Raw genomic sequence first — 19,027 nt, 5'->3', positions numbered from 1 at the left:
ACTAGAAGTATTGACCGATCCGATGGTTGAAAAGTGATTATAAATCACGAGTAATCAATTCGATTGATAATAAATTGAAGAAGGAACAATGGGAATTAATTAATTGGACTTAAACACGAAACCTACTTGGAGTAGGATTCCTGGAGTCCTAATTGGATTAGGACTGGGAGTCCTACTTGGAGTAGGACTGGGAGTCCTACTTGGAGTAGGACTGGGAGTCCTACTTGGAGTAGGATTCCTACAATCCTAATTAGATTAGGATTTTGAATTCAATTTGGATTCCTACTTAGAATAGGATTCAAATTAGAGTCCTAATTGGATTAGGACTAAAATTGAATAAATCCTAATTGGATTAGGATTTCTTAAGTTCTAATTAATTATTAATCTAATGAATTAACAAGACTCCTAATTGGATTAGGATTGAAGAGTCAATTGAGTCAAAATTAATTTAAGTTCTAATTGGATTAGGACTTACCTAGATTATACCCAAAATTGGTTTACCCTTGGACTAAGCCTAATTAGATTAGGGCTTAGCTACATTAGGGCATCCCAATCCTCCTTAGAGGAGGATTAGGGCTAACCAAGAGGGAGGGGTTCCTCCTTGGTGCGGCAAGAAAAGAGGGGCCGGCGCCTCTCTTGGAAATAAGTCAATGGCTCCTAATTTGTAGGAGCCCTTCATGCCTTTAAAAGGAGAAGTGGGCGGCACCCTAGGGCATTCATTGAAGCCTTATTCCTCTCCAACTTGTGGCCCCCTTCCTCCCTTTGGTCTTCAGCCGCAAGCAAGGAAGAACAAGAAGAAGGCCTTGGCGGCCTCCTCCCCTTCCCTTCCTTCTTCCAACGCAGGGAAAAGAAAAGGCTGTGTCTAGCCTTTGGTTCTTCTTCAAAGATCCTTTCTTCTTCTTCCTCCTTCCAAGCATAGTCAAGAGTTAATTAAAAGGGAAAAAATCAGCCATCAAAAGAAGTCTCTGCAAGGGAGCTAGCACCCCGGGAAGACAAGGAAACCTTGATCGGTCTTCTACTTCGTGTGGATACCCGTAGAGGCCGGACGCTTGTGCGGCTTCAAGCGAACCCTCTTCCAAAACCACGATCATCAGGTTGCGGTGATCACCTACCCGCACAAAGGTGAAGATCTGATCTTCCTAATGTTTCAAAAGTATTTAATCCTTATCTAACTACGAACGGTTTTTGAACAACGTTCATGCAATGAACGGTTGATCCCGCACATGCCTCTTGCGCTGCGTCTGAATTTTAAAAAAAAAATTGCTGCGGCATGGGCGAGTTCAAAGCAATGCGCGATTTAAATAGAAAATTCAACAAATTAAGCCAGAATATAAGATAAAAATGGGTGTTTGTGAGAACCTGGGAGCCCAAGAAGATGATCCTTTGGCGGAGAAGCATGTTAGTGGTGTCGAGCTCCTCGAACCTCGGCATCCCAGAAGCCGCGGCCACTATACCCGACAGAGCCCACCCCTCCGACAGCATCCTCCTGCGTCCCGTCAATGCGGGGGCTCTGACTGACTGGTGCGCTTTTCTCCTGAGTCGGGTGGTGGCTGGAGACGGCGGCGCCGCCTCTTGCCATAGGGAATCAGAGGAGAAGAGGAGGCCACAAGAGAAGAAGAAAAAGAAGGAGAGCTTAGAAGTGGGAGGCGAAGGCGGTCGCGACGGTTTCCATTCTCCGCTTGGGGAGGGCCTCCGAGAGTAGGGGTTCGAGGAGGTGAGAGGTGGGACCAGATGAGTCACTATCGTTTAGTTAAATAAAAAAACCCGATCTTTTTATTTCGGATTTTTTTTCATAAACATTCTTCTAAAAATTCAAATATATATAAATATTTTTTAAAATTTATATTTATCTTTATATTTTTATAAAATATTTTTTTTACAAATATCATTTTTTTTAACATCATTAAAAGAAATCATATTTATTTTTAATTAAAAATAAAATAAAATTTTGAAATTAGTTTTTTATTTTTTATCATGAAATATTTTTTTTATATTTATCCATTAAAAATAATTTAATTATTTTAATTTAAAATTATTAATTTTGTAATGATATTAGATGGGATGAATATATATGAAAAATAAGGATAAAAAATAAAATAGCAAAATAAATACTTTATAAATATATATATATATATATATATATATTAATATTAAAAAATATTTATATAATTTTGATATTTAAAAGAATATGTATATATATATATATATATATTATTTTATTTTTTTTCTCGCACAGTTTGCGTGGGAGCCGAATCCATCAAACCGGTAGAAAATCCATCTAATCCCGGCCCTAAATGAGTTGCGCTCAGCCAATACGGTCCGATGAGATCCCGCCACACGTGGATACTACAAGCACCCGTTTTCCCACGTGCATCTCCCGCGCCGTCTAACAGCAAAAACCAGAGCAGGCGACAAGGCCAGCCTAGCCGGAGCCATCTCCCGGGCTCGGTACCTCGGGCTCGATCGAGTCGGTCTTCTATCCCGCCCTCGCCGTCCAAGCTGCTTTTCTTTTTGCATCGCTATCACCGGGGGTGACGCCACTCGGTCCGTCCCGAATAGAAGAACCCCAAGCGCCCAAGCCCTTGGTCGGCACGGCAGGAGAAGCGAAGCACCGTACAATTGCTGGGCAAATCCCGACCCCCCCCCTCCCATCCCGTAACTCTTCCCTCTTCTCCTCTCCTCCTTTTCCGTCGGCCATCGCCAAAGTAAGTCGAAACAATTCTTTCTTCTTTTTTTTTAAAAGAAAAAAGAAAATCTTCCATCCAGTATGCTTGTTCTATTTGAATGATTCTTTCTTAATTTAATGTTCGATGGTATAGGCTTAGGGCCATCTTCACCTTCGTTATAGTTGGAAAATTTATTCTGGGGACTGCCTATTCATGGATGCCTGTTTCATATTCTTCTTGGCATCACAAACTCGAAATCAGCATATGTTAGATGTCGATGAATTGTTTGCTGAAATGTTATCCCTGGCAAAGAAGGAGGTCTTTTGCAGGCTAAGGAAGGAAAGAAAGTCTCTATCATTTTGGGCACCGATTCTTTCATTTTCGATATCATTCAGGGGAAGGAGCTCCCAGGTTTCCAAACTCCATATTGCGTGAGCTTTGAACGTATCAGTCCAAGTGACTAGCTTGGTCTAAGAGGGAAATATTGCTGGTTATCTCTATGTAGTATGCTTATTGGACGATAACGAGTAAGGGGCCCGAGATGTGGTGCGTGGTATTTTCTAGCTAAAACAGGGGTTAAAGAAATTTTTTATATGCAATAGTATACAATACATAAGCCTTGTGCAAACTAATGCATTAATGTGTCTTGTTAGCGGACGTATTGTTTTGTAGCAAGAACTGCTTGGTAACATGAGCATTTCTGAGCCTTATTACTTTTGACTCAGCAATTCCGGGTGTATTGGATGGTTCAGTGGAATCCATCTAATTCAATCAGTCCTGTTTGCATAGTTTTGGAGGCAAGATCTTAGAGTATTTTTAATATGGGTTAATTTTAATTCAGATCCTAATTCTGTTGGGCAACAATACTTATGCCTCTTTGCCTTATTCTCTTTCTCTTGGTCCTTTTCCATCAGTGGCCTTTATTGCATTGCACTTATATCACAATTTTTCAAACCAGAGGCCACAGCAGACCATTTTGCAATCATAATATGTTTTATTAGCTTCACTTGCTAAGAGATAAATTGCAAATATTTGTAATCTAAGATTTCCTTGCGAGGTAGTTGTCTCAAGATTTGAAACAATGATCGATCATCGTCATCATTGTCATCCAAGCCTATCGTCAATCAAATATGGTCTTGGCTATGGAGCATGCCTCTAAGTTGAGATGGTTCCCTTGAAGGATTGACTAGATTTTATGGATAGCTATTAGTCTAGGATCAGCTTATAGCTTTGTAGTAATGGGTGCCAGACACTTGAGAAGGTAAATATAGGCCTACAATGGAAACTATATGGCCAATTGGTGACCAGGCACTAGTCTGTTATGCATTATTTGTCATAGTTTGATTTGATGCAACTAGGCCACAACCCTCCAAAATTACCGTGAACTTGGGAAGAGATGAAGCATAGAAAGAAAATGGAAGATTTCTTTTTTATTTTTGGTTAATTAACATATAGTCAACACTATAATCAATTGTTATCTGAAATGTGCGTTAATTTAGCATGAATTCATGTTGTTTGATTGTTATTGAAGAGGGACTGCTAGTTTAGTGCTGGATTTCCTTCAAGCTTATTGATAATTTCTTTTATATTCAGAGGAGCGAGTCCGTTGCTGCTCCACAATTTTTTGCACTTGCTCAATTGTGTCCCCTTAGTTCATCTTTTGATTCTTGACCATGCCATCTTCTCAGTTGAACCTCCTCCATGCCAAGCTCATCCAAAAATTTGTTCTCTCCTTTCCCATTTTAAAATCAAGGCTTAATAACTTTGTGCCTATACAATTTGTCAATAACTTGCAAATTTGGGAAATATCCAACTCCAATCAAACTTAAAAGGAAGTATTGGGAATCTTGTGCCATTGAAAAAGAAAGATATATAAAAATGTAGTGAAAGTTCTGGACTCAACTTGCATTATGAATTACTGGGTTGATTTTTTTTCTTGTATCAGTCATTTATCCTTAATATTCTATTTGTTTTCTATAAAAGAGATCGAAGTTGGGAGTTATTGTCTGCAAAACAAAGCAGTTTCAGTTTTTTTTTTTCCTTTGGGAAATTTTGGTTGTTACAGATAGAATTAAGATTGTTACTGAAGCATGGTTTCTGTTAAGAGTATAGCATCAGTCATAGTAGGCCATGAAAACTTCCTGCTCTTCATGATTTGAGAATTTGGTATGGATCTATGATTCTTGAATTATATGCTTCATCATATGCATGACTTGACTGCAATTCAAGTTGAAAAGAACCATTTTGGAATCTAGGAATTTTCATTCTCAGGATTCCTACTTATCGTAAGTCCTTGTGATGCAAAACTTTCTTCGCAGTTGTGTTAAACTGTTAGTCCTATACGCACTGAAAATATATGCCAGTCATGGAATGAACCCAAAATGCAGTTATGCCAGTCATGTAACAAGTGATATGTCTAATTTCTGTTTATTAAATAGAGATTTTCTGTTTTCTGGAAACTAAATTAAGGCTGATAGTGTTTCAAATACATCTAATTGAGCCATTATTGGAAACAGATTGGTTGGTTGGTGTGCATGCACTCGGACATATATATAAATTGTTAAATTAGTTTTAATATATGATATATTGGTTGCTAGTGCCGTGTTACACGTTCTCAAATAGTTGAATGCTCCAAAGATGCAATTTAGCTGTTCATCATTTTCTTTTAGAAGTTTCTGTCATTTCATCTTAATCCCTCTAAATTTAAATTGTTCTGCTACTAATGTTGGTATTTATGCTTGTTAATGTGTTTCAGGCTGCACCTTTAGCATAGAGCAATAGACTGTTGGCAGATCAAGGATCTTACGTGGACTATTTTAAAGAATTTCACCAAGTTTCTTTGTTTTTTTCTTAAATTATTATCTTTCAGGTCCTATGTGTGGCTGACCATCTAATTAGCATTAGTTTTCTTGCTGAGAACTCATGGCTAACTTTCATGGACAGCCATTGCCTCCAGGAATTGATCCACTGCCAAATACATCTTTAGGTTCTGCTTCAATGAATCCTTCTGTTTCTTATCTTCCTCCACCTTATGTGAACATGCATCATGATGGACATTCTAACAGCTCTGGAAGCTTCTTCCCTGTTAATCCATCTAATCCATCCTTTCCTAAAGCTCAAAGCCAGTTTCCTCATTTACAACCATCTTCCCTGGTACATATCATTACCAGGGAGAGTCAGTAAAAGTTGCTCTGGTAAGAGTAGGTTGCATAGGTTTAGGGTATCTGAAGGAGTTTCAGTAAACTCTCTTCATTTTTTTTATGGAAATTGGTGCACTAGAACAGACCATCTCTCATAAGAAAATAACTGTAATATCTCTCTTGAGGCAATGGCCAGTGGTCAATGACTAACCGTGTAGGCTTAGATCCTTGTAATTTATATTGCCTTTTTGAAAAAAAGATCATAATATCCGATTATGTCGAAGTGCTTCAAGGTTTCAAGCTATGGCTAGTGCGATATTGAAGGTTTCAAGCTATGGCTAGTGCTTCAAGGTTTCAAGCTATGGCTATGATTATGCATCAGAGATGACATTGAGGACTATGGAGACAATTTGTTGAAACTAAACTTAGTAATCGTAGGGCAAGTTGTTCACCCATGGGTTGAATTATCCAAAAGAAAAAAAGTTCTCTGTCTATGTTTTTTTTAATGAGCATAGGGCTATGTCTAGTCAACCAAGTCATCTTAGATTGGGCTCAATTTGGTAGGATGAATCAAGCATGATCAACCTAAAATATACTAGATTAGAAACAGGGGCAAGGCAAGGCTTAGTTTCCATACACAATCAACTTAAATTTTACATTTTTCTCTTAATATATGTTTAAAATTTACTAGTAATTCTAATATTTTTCCAGGCAGAGTATCCTTAGACAAGAGATACAGGTAGCCTATTTACATATTCGATCACATAAGAATCTCATAGACCGACATGCTCACATCCTCATCTAATCTTTTTTTTTCATTTTTCTCAATTTTGTGCACATTTTCCATTATGAGGAGCAAAATACATGCGAGCTTGCAGTTCGACTATCTTTCTTCCATATTTTCTACCTTATCACTTCTTCAATATCTTGATTTGTAATCTTTGATCCAAATTGGAGATCTTTGAATACCTTTGGCGAGAATCGTATCTAAGTTTTATCTAATTGAAAAATATATTATATTTAAATAGTTCCAAAAGAGGCATTTATATTTTTTTTTCTACATCTAATCATTATTTTGTGTATCGAAATTATTACTCCATTCAATACAATAGACAATGGTGCCATTGAATGAGTATGATCCATTCCAAGTATAATGGATGAAAACACCCACACAAATGTCTTTGCCAAAATTTAGGCTATGTCGGTTATTCTTCTAATAAAAGAGAGGGACTCGAGGATTGATATAGATAGAAGATTGACAAAATTTGCCTATAGTAATAAACTAGAATGCCATATAAATTTCAAATAAGGTATCGATATAACCAAGTTAACTATATCATGTTATCATCCAAGTTGTGTTTGCGAGGCTCGAACTAAAAATGCATATGATGCATGAAATTCCCCATTTTATGATTGGATACAGTGATCAATTGGCTGCCAATTTCTGCTAAGTTGCATGTGTTGCATCTAATCCAAATATTCCGAGAATAAGTATATTATGCATAAGCTATACTGGTTCATGACTAATCCTCTACTTTCTTAAGTCTGTTGAGAGCGAGAGAAGTTAAGAGAGCCTTCCATGATTCTGAAGTTGTACAGGAGTTCGAGTGGGAAGAAAAAAATCCAAAAAAAAACAAAATCAGCCATTGATCATGACCATTTCACAGGCTGGCCCTCGCAATTCTAGGTAAAATGAACGGCAGATCTAGGAGATCGCATGTAACTATTTACGCGCGAGTCCGGATAGGATCTAGGTCGAAGCCAGTGCACCCACGCGAATTCTATACGGAATCTCGCGTAGGAGTTCGTTCCGTTCTTGCCCCTCTCCTCCTCGCTGGGAGTCGGAATCCGCCCAATCCTAACCCTAATCCACTCTCCATCAATCCGCCGGTGACTAAGAACCCTAGGAGATCGAAAAAATCCGATCTCTATCTTCTTCTCTCCATTTTGATCCAGGTATCGTTTTTTTCCCGACTTTTTGGATCATTTTCTTCACTTTAGGGACCAATTGAATCTCGGGGTATCAAGTTTTCTGTTTTTAATCCTTAAATCGAAGATTAACGTCACTTCCTGTGATTCTTCTCTGAAAGGTTCGATTTTGGTTGTGGAAGTTCTGAATTCTTCAACCCCATTTCAGAAAGCCCCCTTTTTTTCATGGGTTTTAAGTAGTTTTTTTTAAAAAATAATCAGCATCTGTTTCGATGTTCTTATATATATATTTTTTTGAACAGTCATCGCATTATACAGAGCTTTGGATTGTCCATCCTTTATTTTCATCTTCTAAGCTGGAGACAAGGTCAGCTATTCTATGTCTCTTATACTGTTTGTTGGAAAATTGATTATCCAGTAGCTTGCAATTTTCGGAATTTTTCAAAGATTTTGGGAGAAGATGCTTGTACTTGTTTACTTCGTATGAAATTATAGTTGTGGAGTTGGGGGCATACTGAACTGGAATTTTCTGTCCAATCTTTTGCTTAGCTTGCAAAAGACGAGATTTCAATGTTCTTTCTTCAAATATATGGTGGTTATAAGTAAAAGAAAGCACCGCAGTAATAGTTTAATCAGTTTTCTTGTAAGCAATTGGATTTGGAAATGCGATGCAATTATCTTATTCAAACCACCGAAATCAGTAGCTTTCATTTGCTTGCGCATTATCTGAGTAGAATGTTATAATTGTTGGAGTTGCATGTCAGTTTCTACTGTATTGCTGATTCTAATTGATGATTTAATTTCAATAAGGTGTGGTGATTTATCTTTTGGATCCAGTTTTTCATTGGTTACCAATTCATCTTAAACTGATACAGTCATGCATCAGCACTGCATGTGACTCAAGTGAGAAATTCCCAAAACAAATACGTGGTTCCAACTCAACCTTCTTTTGTTGCCTGCTTGGAACACTTTGTTTGCTTATTTGCTTACTTCTCAGGAATGGACTCATCTGGTTCTTCTTCAGATAATGAATCTGTGGAAACTGTTGAAGATTCTTTAAGTGATAAAGAAAAAGACGATGCAGAGATGGATAATATGTCACAGGGGCCTTCTACTGGAGAGAATGTTGTGCAGAAGATATCCCAAGCTTCAAAGGAAGGTGACTCTGGTTCTGCAGTTGTGAAATATACCAATAATATTGATAAATCAAAGGCCAATGGCAACTCACAGTTGGAGCCGGAAGTTGGTATGGTATTTCATTCAGAAGATCAAGCATATTTATTTTATAATAGATATGCTCATCGGAAGGGTTTTAGTGTCCGGAAGGGTCATCTTGGCCGAAGAAAAGATGGGACCGTACGGAATAGAGTTTTCTTGTGCAGCAATGAAGGCTCTCGTCAGGAGCATAGTACACATATGACGAAGAAACCACGTGAAGCTGTGAGAACAAATTGCATGGCTCGTATTGAGTATAAAGTGAGTCGTGATAATGTATGGGTTGTGAGTAAAATCATCTATGAACACAACCATCCACTCCTACGTCCGCATAAAGCACACTTGTTAAGGTCTCATAGGAAGTTATTGTTGGCTCAGCGTGATGGAATGCCAAATGTTGCAGAAATGGGTAATGATGCAGATAATCCTGCTCAAGCTTTGGAATTTCTGGTGGAAGAGGCTCGTGACGCTGAAACTGTTGGGTTTCTGCTGAAGGATCAAAGCAGCTATCTGCACACCAACAGGATGAGAGAACTTGAAAAGGGAGATGCTCAGGTTCTTTTAGAATTTTTGAAAGCCAAGCAGTTAGAGGATCCTTCCTTTTTTTATGCCATACAACTTGATGATAGAGAACAAGTGACCAACTTCTTTTGGGCAGATGCACGCTCTATACTTGATTTCTCCTACTTTGGTGATGTGGTCTTATTTGACACAACTTATAGGACGAACAAGGTTGAGATACCATTTGCACCATTCATTGGCATAAACCATCATAAGCAAATTGTGGTATTTGGTGCTGCTTTGTTATTGGATGAAACAACGGAATCATTTGTTTGGTTATTTAAAACCTTTATGGTAGCAATGTCTGGACGACAACCAAAGACAATCTTTACAGATCATTTCCCTGCATTGTCAAGGGCAATAAGTTTGACATTACCTGAGACATGTCACCGTCTTTGTTTGTGGCATATATTGCAAAATTCAGCGATACATATTTCCCATGCATATAGCAGCGAGCCAGATTTTCAGAAGGGTTTCAAAAATTGCATCTATGAAGGTGGCTCCGAAGAGGATTTTCATACTCGATGGGTTGATTTGGTTAATAAGTATGGCCTTGAAGGAAATGCATGGTTGGAAGATTTATATGCAATACGAGAGAAATGGGCTCTGGTTTACCACAAAAATTCTTTTTGTGCTTCCATGACAACAGTGAAATGGAGTGAGAGCATGAAGAATCACTTTAAAAAGCATTTCAACAGGAAGCTGCCACTTTCCAAATTTTTAGAGCAGTATCAAAAGTCACTGGTTCGGTTTCATGAGAAGGAACTCTATGAAGATTACAAATCAAGGCAAACTAAACCAGTTTTGCTGGTTGATATGCCCATGTTGAATGAAGCAGCAGAATCATATACAAGGCTGGTATATAATGAATTTGAGGATGAGATCAAGAGTCAGCTTTCTTGTCTTTGTGAACAAGTTGGCTTTGACGGGACAGTAGATGTTTATAAAGTTTCCCTTCCTGAAAAACACAGTTATGGGATTGTTGAATATAACTCATCCAATTTCATGGTCACTTGTAGCTGCAAAAAGTTTGAGACTGCTGGCATCTTATGCATGCATGCATTAAAGATTCTTCTCCTTAGGAGCATTCTTAGCCTCCCAACTCGGTATATACTAAAGAGGTGGACAAAATATGCGAATGTTGAGGCCATGTCTGATAGACATCGATCAATTGCTGACACTGATGGTCAAGAACCTCTGACACTGCAATATACCCGGGTTTGCCACAAGGCAATTACTATAGGAGTAAAAAGTGCAGTTTCTGAGGACGCCTTACAAATATTTGAAAACGAACTCGATAAACTGATGTCAGAAGTAGAAAATGTGTTGCGTATTGCTCCATTGAGTAGACAGACAGATGAGGAAGATGTGACTGTCGTTGATGATATGCAGCGGAATGCATTAGAAGGAAGTAAGAAAAGACGAGGCTGCAAAGGGCGCCCTAAGGGAGGACTTGAGCAGAAAAGGAACAAGAAAATTCAACCCACTTCCAGTTCAGTTGACATCATTACCCAGAACCAGCAATCACAGAATAAGACGAAGACAAGTATGTACTGCTAATAAAAAAAATCCAAGCAATATTGTCCATAATTTATTTTTTTTCATGCATTTCAATTTTCATTGGAAAGTAGGACAAGCTGATGTATTGGGTCAAACTATGGTTAATGAGTCCTCAAATGTTCCTTCCTATCCTCCGGATGGTACAACATCATGCTGTACGCCAATTCAAATGCAACCCTCAGGATGCACATCTTTTACTCAAGAGGTGGTCATGCCTGCTCAGGTTTTGTCCACTTACTTATATTATCGAATTTCATAGCGAATCATGTTGATAACCTCTCTAGTTCACTTACTGAGTGTTAATCTGCTACAGGAATCATTTACACCCTCACAAGGTATATTTGACCATACAATGGCAACCCAAGCAGTAAGAAATCCTAGCATAGCATGGTGCACTCCTAGGGGCTCTGTTGGTGTTCCTATGCCAATCATGCAGGGACAATCCAACAATTTTGTTAGTTGGATGGTTCAACCTCGTAGTGTTCCAAATGTTTCCCTGTCCCCACATCATCTTGATGAACCAATGGTATGAGTTATTCGACAAATAGAATGTTTTGTTCTTTTTTCTTGTTTTAGTTAAGGTATCCTTTTATTTTGGTGCAGCATTCTGCTCTTCCGGGTCAACATCAGCCATCGTCCCGCAAGCTTAACTTTGATATAAACAAAGGTAGAAAAACAGCATTACTTATTTATATTGACCTCAAATGTTCCAATATGAACTAACATAATACCATTAACTGTCAGGTAACTGACTGGGACTTCATTCACAAGGCATCAATGATTCCACTTGGATCTGAATTGCTTATTAATGGGAACTCTGTATTGACTTTCTGCTTTTTTGGGGAGCACTGTTCATGGAAGTACCACAGCCATATAATCTCATGTAGAGTGTTTTCTCATCTAAGGTTCTCTTTTTGTGTTACATATTTTCTGAACATAAATTTGTTTGTATTGTCAATGTCTTAGCTATTTCTGTCAATAGACAAAATTTTATGTCTGAAGTAATTATAGTTGCTTCATTTCTGAAGCAGAAAAAGTTGTGTTTAGTTGCCCATAGAATGCAAAATGTCGCATAAATTTTGGCCCAATTTTTTTCGTATCATTAGCATTCTTTCGATTGTTAGTACTTTGTTTTGAGGGATACCATGCTTGTTGTTGGTTACTCCATCCTTAATATGGAAAAGCTGCCAATAGAAATTCTGAACAGCTCAGGGACTGTTTGGGAAATCCAGCAGAATTAGGCATTTAGGCTGGATTTCCTAGGGGAATTGCCACTGTTAGGCCTGCCTGGGCCTTTTTTTTTTTAAAGGTCTGTCCTAGGCTTGGCCTGTATCCCATATATTGGCTTGTTGGATTGCATGATGAACAAAAGAGACATATGGAGGTCTTTTTTTTTTTTCTCCCGCAGGATTTGACCTGGACAGAGATCGGGTTGATATGGGCCTTACCTAAATAGATCGTGTAATCCATGATCTAACAGCAAATCTAGCCCAATGGTGCTGGATTTTCCAAACTGGCTCTAGTACAGATGAAGAAATGGTTTTTCTAATATGGTCTTTCATTGAGTTGGTATTACAGAAAAAATAAGAAAGGCTACCCATGCAGCACCTGATAGTGGAGAAGCTGGGAAGAAATCAGTAGAATGACTTGATTGTAGTGTTTCCAAAATAGGTTGCTGCAGGGGAAATGACTTGGAAGTTGCTGTTGTTGGGTTCCTCTTCACCTAAAAGTTCCTGCAGAGCGTGTTTTCAGCTGAGGTTCCAAGAGGCGGCTCAAGTGCTATGTTCTTTATGAAGTTTAGGAGTGTGGCTGGTGTTCAGTTTAAATCACCTGAAGATGCCGCTTCTTAATTGGCGAAGGTTTTCATGACAAGGTTGGTAGTTATTGTTGAACCGAGCTATTTTGTATGTATCGGGTTCTTATTGTGGTGAAGGCTTTTTTGGATGTTTGCATTGGAGCTGCGACTGCCCCCTATTGATGTCCTGGGTACTTTGAGAAAACCTCTTGCTTATGCCGTTTAGATGCTTATTCTGCTGTTGTTAGTACTTTAAAAACTCTCTGGTTGTGTTTTAGTATGTTTAATAGTTGCGACTTTTTCCAGGAGTTTGTAAGGCCGTTTCTGGTGCTGTTTGTGTGTCATTTGTTTTGCTATAGGGATTCTGGCTTCTCATGATTTCTTGTTCCTCTTGTTCCCTGGGTTCTGTTATGTTTATTTTGCACCTTTTTGCTTTCTACCATGAATGTGTAGTGGTCTGTCAGACCTCATATGTTCTTTGCTTTCTCAACAGAAAAAAAGAAAAAAAATCTACACATGGCTTATATCTTGTCATAAACCAGTCCGATTTCGTTAAAAATGAATCAAAATTGCCAGAAACGAAAAGTATCAATTACTCTACAACATATCAGCAAAATATAGCATAACATCCACTGTCCATATTCACATAGAAAACTTGATAACAAGCATTTTGAATAAGCAGAAGTTTCACCGGTAGTATGCTTATCATTATACAGTCTGGAGCTAGATGTAACTTAAGCACAATTTCTATCCTAAGATTTTCATTAATTCCGATCATGAACCATTCTTCTATCAATTCCTACTTAATACCATCTGTTCCAACTCAAAATTTGTCATTAAATATTTTCACTGCTTTCTTTAAGTTTTCCTCCACTTCTCGGACCTTCATATGTGCTCCATTTGTTACGAATTGTCTCCCATAGACATCCCAAATTGGCTCTTATGTCCGATTGGTTTCTCCATCCTTTGCAGGTTGCGGTGCATCAAATCAACATGCCAATCCTGAAACATGTTCATACATGCACATGGTAGCGTCCTTATAACTGATATCATAATTCTTATAACATAGAAAAACTTGTTCCAGGCTACCACACGCACATCTCAACATAAACCCTACAAAGCTAGCATCCACAAGTATCCTCCTTATTTCCTGGCTTCATATCCTTAGGGAATCTTATTGCTGTTCATAGATTTCCAATCAATCCTACTATGTTGTCAAGTTTTGTTCTAGTATCCCCCTACAGCCTTTGCAAGTAAATTCCTCCTCCCCCTCTTTTTAGGCATTTTAACATGTCAGGCCCTTTTCTCCAATCCAATCCAAAAAGGGGAGCACCTGATTTTTGGTAAGCGGGACCAAACAGTCGCTATTAGTAAAGTATTGACTGATTTGATCGATCGCATCTATTTAACAAAGATTCCAATTTTGATTTTTCTATTATTATAACACAAACTGCTTAATGGATGATCCACTCTTCATTCATCTATTCAACAAATTTCTTAATTACGAGAAAGAAATGCCATGCTACCATCAAATGACCATATTTCATAAACTTATTGTTGTTTGCATGTATTGTGAATTTATAAAATAAATTGAATAATAAATATATGAATAAATAAATCTGACCTCAAATGAAGAATCAACTATGTTAGATCAAGGCTAGTGTTTGACACTATGTCCTTAAGACAGATTTCGCCCTCCACACAGGTGCTTTGGATCTCGTGAGCGTCTGTCTCCCAGGATACAATGATCTTCACAAACAAAAGGAGCACACCAATTTGTTTGTACGGCGAACCAAAAACTGAGTTTTTGTACTCTCTTTGAATGAACTCACTTATGCTCTCTAAGAACTCTAGAATGAGAGAACTAGATGAATTGGAAAAATTCGGTGTTTAGAATGGTTGGAGGAAGGCTCTATTTATAGAGTTCATGGTGACTTTTCAGAATAGACACCAAGTGAAGAGACATGTCTTTTCTATTCAAATGAATAGACACATCCCTATGAATAGTTATGTCTTTCATGCTCATAGTCATGTCTTTTAAATGAAAAGATGCATCATACAAAGATGCAATGAAAAGATGCAACTCTTTTGAAAAGACATACCTCTTCTAAGAAGCACTTTTCAAGTGGGTCATTTTGCAGCCTATTTTCTCATTCACCTATTATAGTCTAACAATCCCCCACATGAATAGAAAATTGGCTGAATGCATGTAAATATTAATGCAGACACTTAAGAAAGTACATTGCGAAAAGATTCTGCATCGAGATAGGTAGCTTTTGGCCTTGAACCTTCTCTAGTGAAAGGCTATCGGATTTACTGGCTAAATAGTGAACAAGATGTCTTGAACTATTCAGCTGATTACGTAAATCGAATCAAATAGACTTCACACAGTCTCTTTTCTAACACAGTTAGTTCTCATGATTGTGTTCATTTTGGCCCTGAACAACTCCTGGTATTCATGAGTGCTCTAGAGAATTCAGCCTTATAAAAATTCTTATAGAAGCGGCCCCTTCACACTCATATAGGTGACTCTTATTAGGAATATCCTGCTATATCCCACTTAGATTTTCAAGATATAAGAGTTCATTAAAAGCGAAACTTACCCTTAATTATAAACGCTGCAGGCAGCACTAGTTAATCTTAGGAATAGGTTGGAGATTTTGTCTCCCTAGTGCTTATGTTAAGCCACACATAATTCGGTTGTCCCTTTGAACATAGATCTTGGGATCTCCAGTCAACTAGGTTGGGTTGCCATTATGATGACTCTTTAATTATAGGCTTTAATCCCATTCCCCTCGATGTGCAATTTACTTGCTCTCTAGTTATACCTTTAGTAAGCGGATCCGCAAGATTCTCTTTAGACTTTATATAGTCTATCGATATAATTCCATTTGAGAGCAATTGTCTTATGGTATTATGTCTTCGACAGATATGTCGAGATTTACCATTATACATATTACTCTGTGCCCTTCCTATTGCTGATTGGCTATCACAATGTATACATATTACTGGCACAGGTTTTGGCCATATTGGAATATCCTCTAGAAAATGTCGAAGCCACTCTGCTTCTTCTCCTGCTTTATCTAAAGCAATAAATTCAGATTCCATTGTGGATCTTATAATACATGTTTGCTTAGAGGATTTCCAAGACACAGCACCACAACCAAGTGTAAATACATAACCACTTGTGGATTTTGTATCTTTGGTATCAGATATCCAGTTTGCATCACTGTATCCCTCAAGTACAGCTGGATATCTTGTATAGTGCAAACCAAAGTTTAGAGTGTATCTCAAATATCTAAGCACTCTAATAATTGCCTTCCAATGATCAACTCCAGGATTACTCGTATATCTACTCAATTTGCTAACTGAGTATGCTATATCGGGTCTAGTGCAATTCATGACATACATTAGACTACCAATTATACGAGAGTATTCCACTTGAGAAATGCACTCTCCAGTATTTTTGGCTAAATGAAGGTTTATGTCAACAGGTGTTCTAGCTACATTGTTATCTTCTTTATTGAACTTTTCAAGTATTTTCTCAATGTAGTGAGATTGAGATAATATAAGTCCATCAGATGTTTTAGAAATCTTAATTCTTAATATAACATCTGCAACACCTAAATCCTTCATGTCAAACTTACTTGATAGCATTCTCTTGGTAGTTTTAATGATTTCATTATTACTACCCAGAATGATCATATCATCCACATAGAGGCAAACAATGACATAGGCTTGGCTATCATTTTTGACATAAACACATTTATCACATTCATTGATTTTAAATCCATTTGTGATCATGTGTTTGTCAAATTTCTCATGCCATTGCTTAGGTGCTTGTTTTAATCCATACAGGGATTTAACAAGTTTGCACACTTTCTTTTCTTGTCCTGGAACAATGGTACCTTCAGGTTGTTCCATATAAATCTCCTTATTTAAATCACCATTTAGGAAAGCTGTTTTAACATCCATTTGATGTATTTCAAGGTTATACAATGCTGCAATAGCAATTAGCATACGAATGGATGTTATTCTCGTAACAGGCGAGTAGGTATCGAAATAATCAATACCTTCCTTTTGCTTGTAACCCTTTGCCACAAGCCTAGCCTTGTATTTATCAATTGATCCATCAGCTTTCATTTTTCTCTTGAAAATCCATTTACTACCTGCTGCTGGGGGTCCAAACCGAGAACAATTGGCACAGCGGTGTGAACGGGGTTCCCTTGGAATTACTTCGGTTGCGCTCCGCCTTCCGCCGGGAGACCTGCAAGCAAGCCTCGCACCACCACCAGGGTAGTGGGGGCCCTCCGACGATCAAGTCAGGGGAGATCGAAGGAGAAGGAGAAGGAGAGGTAGCAGGTAAGATAATACTCTGGAAAATCTTGCTTACCCTCCCCTTCCCCCCCGCCGCATATATATCAAGCTGGGGGGTTTTTCTGGGGATTGGTCATCGTGTGGCACGATGGGGTTGCCATTGACATGGTCGTTACAGGGCGTCGTGGGGCAGCGCCGGGTACGGCCATGGCAGGGCGTAGTGGAGCTCCGCTTTGTACGGCTATTACAGGGGATCGTGGGGCAGCGCCGGATACGGCCGTTGCAGGGAGTAGTGGAGCAGGGGGCCGCGGCGTGCCTCAGGGGAACAGTCTGTTGTTGTCAAGAGATTGCCGACTTGGGGTCGGATTGCTGGATCAAGGGGCAGCCGACCCGGGGTCGGGCTGCGGAGCCGAAGATATCCGACCCGAGGTCAGATTGCTGGATCAAGGGGCAGCCGTAGTCTTCCTGGGCGCGCGTGCCGGTCACGTGGGGCATGGTGGCTAAGTTCCCCCGTAACAGTAGCCCCCCACTTCCGAGCCTGGAACCAGGAGGGGAACGGGTGAAGGGAGTGATGCTTCGAGATTGCCGCCATCCCTCGGAAAGGCGCGCGCGCTCCGAGCTCCCCGCCTTCTTTATGGCGTATGGCGGTTGTCGCTGATCTGGCAGTCTGCGGATTTCGGCGGACATCCTTCCTTAATGGCGTCAATTCGCCTTTGGGGCACGAACGATCCTTCGGCAGCCAGGCGTCCTCTGGCGTCACCGAGGCGTCACCCGCCTTTCCGCCTATTTAACCGGGGGCCCTCCCCGTCCGCCTTTCTCTCCACAGGCATCCTCGAGTTTCTCCCTTGTGCTGCTACCGTTGCTGTCGGACTGTTCGTTCGCTCCTCTTTTTAACTCTTGGTAGCGTCTCGCCGACTCCTGACTCTTGAAGTTCCTCCGGCGCTAGGCCAGGCATCCGAGGGTTAGGCCTCAGGAAATTCTTCCGGCGCTAGGCCAGGCATCCGAGGGTTAGGCCTCAGAAAATTCTTCCGGCGCTAGGCCAGGCATCCGAGGGTTAGGCCTCAGGAAATTCTTCCGGCGCTAGGCCAGGCATCCGAGGGTTAGGCCTCAGGAAATTCCGCTCATTGGTCGGCCAAGGCTGGCGCAAGCCGAGGCGACCGGTCGGGGCTTCAGGCTAGTCTGCTCCCGGGATGATCATCGGGTTAGCCTGGCATCCGAGGACTGAGCCTCGGGGAATTCCGCTCGTTGGTCGGCCAAGGCTGGCGCAAGCCGAGGCGACCGGTCGGGGCTTCAGGCTAGTCTGCTCCCGGGATGATCATCGGGTTAGCCTGGCATCCAAGGGCCGAGCCTCGGAAAATTCCGCTCGTTGGTCGGCAAAGGCTGGCGCAAGCCGAGGCGACCGGTCGAGGCTTCAGGCTAGTCTGCTCCCGGGATGATCATCGGGTTAGCCTGGCATCCGAGGGCCGAGCCTCGGGGAATTCCGCTCGTTGGTCGGCCAAGGCTGGCGCAAGCCGAGGCGACCGGTCGGGGCTTCAGGCTAGTCTGCTCCCGGGATGATCATCGGGTTAGCCTGGCATCCGAGGACTGAGCCTCGGAGAATTCCGCTCGTTGGTCGGCCAAGGCTGGCGCAAGCCGAGACGACCGGTCGGGGCTTCAGGCTAGTCTGCTCCCGAGATGATCATCGGGTTAGCCTGGCATCCGAGGGCTGAGCCTCGGAGAATTCCGCTCGTTGGTCGGCCAAGGTTGGCGCAAGCCGAGGCGACCGGTCGGGGCTTCAGGCTAGTCTGCTCCCGGGATGATCATCGGGTTAGCCTGGCATCTGAGGGCCGAGCCTCGGAAAATTC

General features: G+C 40.4%; 2 protein-coding genes across 23 annotated transcripts in view; both read left to right on the top strand.

Moving 5' to 3' along the window:
* The first annotated feature begins 2,565 nt into the window (after positions 1-2,565).
* On the top strand, positions 2,566-12,159 carry LOC103696765 (protein FAR1-RELATED SEQUENCE 5-like). Of its 22 annotated transcripts, none has more exons than XM_089924593.1 (9): positions 2,566-2,705; positions 5,422-5,652; positions 8,038-8,102; positions 8,546-8,638; positions 8,733-11,057; positions 11,143-11,294; positions 11,385-11,597; positions 11,675-11,738; positions 11,816-12,159. In XM_089924593.1, the coding sequence occupies exons 5-9, from the start codon at positions 8,735-8,737 to the stop codon at positions 11,821-11,823; spliced, it is 2,760 nt and encodes a 919-aa protein (XP_089780719.1). In that variant the 5' UTR covers positions 2,566-2,705; positions 5,422-5,652; positions 8,038-8,102; positions 8,546-8,638; positions 8,733-8,734; the 3' UTR covers positions 11,824-12,159. The 22 variants fall into 22 exon arrangements, with proteins under 22 accessions (XP_089780719.1, XP_089780709.1, XP_089780730.1 ...); XM_089924583.1 differs by having other exon boundaries at positions 11,140-11,294; XM_089924604.1 differs by having other exon boundaries at positions 5,422-7,896; positions 8,760-11,057.
* The window catches only part of LOC103721089 (protein FAR1-RELATED SEQUENCE 5-like), a 52,667-nt gene continuing 36,274 nt past the window's right edge, over positions 2,635-19,027 (top strand). The window contains exon 1 of the mRNA XM_088703698.2: positions 2,635-2,705. The gene's annotated coding sequence lies outside the window, so the exon portion shown is untranslated. The remainder of the gene's footprint in view (positions 2,706-19,027) is intronic.

This window comes from Phoenix dactylifera, chromosome 1, assembly GCF_051530095.1.
Source record: "Phoenix dactylifera cultivar Ajwa chromosome 1, Ajwa_hap1_PhDact_Kaust_v1.1, whole genome shotgun sequence".
In the NCBI taxonomy this organism is placed as follows: Eukaryota; Viridiplantae; Streptophyta; class Magnoliopsida; order Arecales; family Arecaceae; genus Phoenix; species Phoenix dactylifera.
Note: the sequence above shows the minus strand (reverse complement) of the source record. Positions and strands in the feature narration are given on the sequence as shown.

What these genes read in the sequence shown, in the direction of transcription:
- LOC103696765 (XM_089924567.1), top strand. An exon ending in CAGCACTGCATGTGACTCAA is followed by an intron (nt 8,639 to 8,732) that starts GTGAGAAATTCC and finishes CTTACTTCTCAG; the next exon opens with GAATGGACTCATCTGGTTCT. An exon ending in AGGTGGTCATGCCTGCTCAG is followed by an intron (nt 11,295 to 11,384) that starts GTTTTGTCCACT and finishes AATCTGCTACAG; the next exon opens with GAATCATTTACACCCTCACA.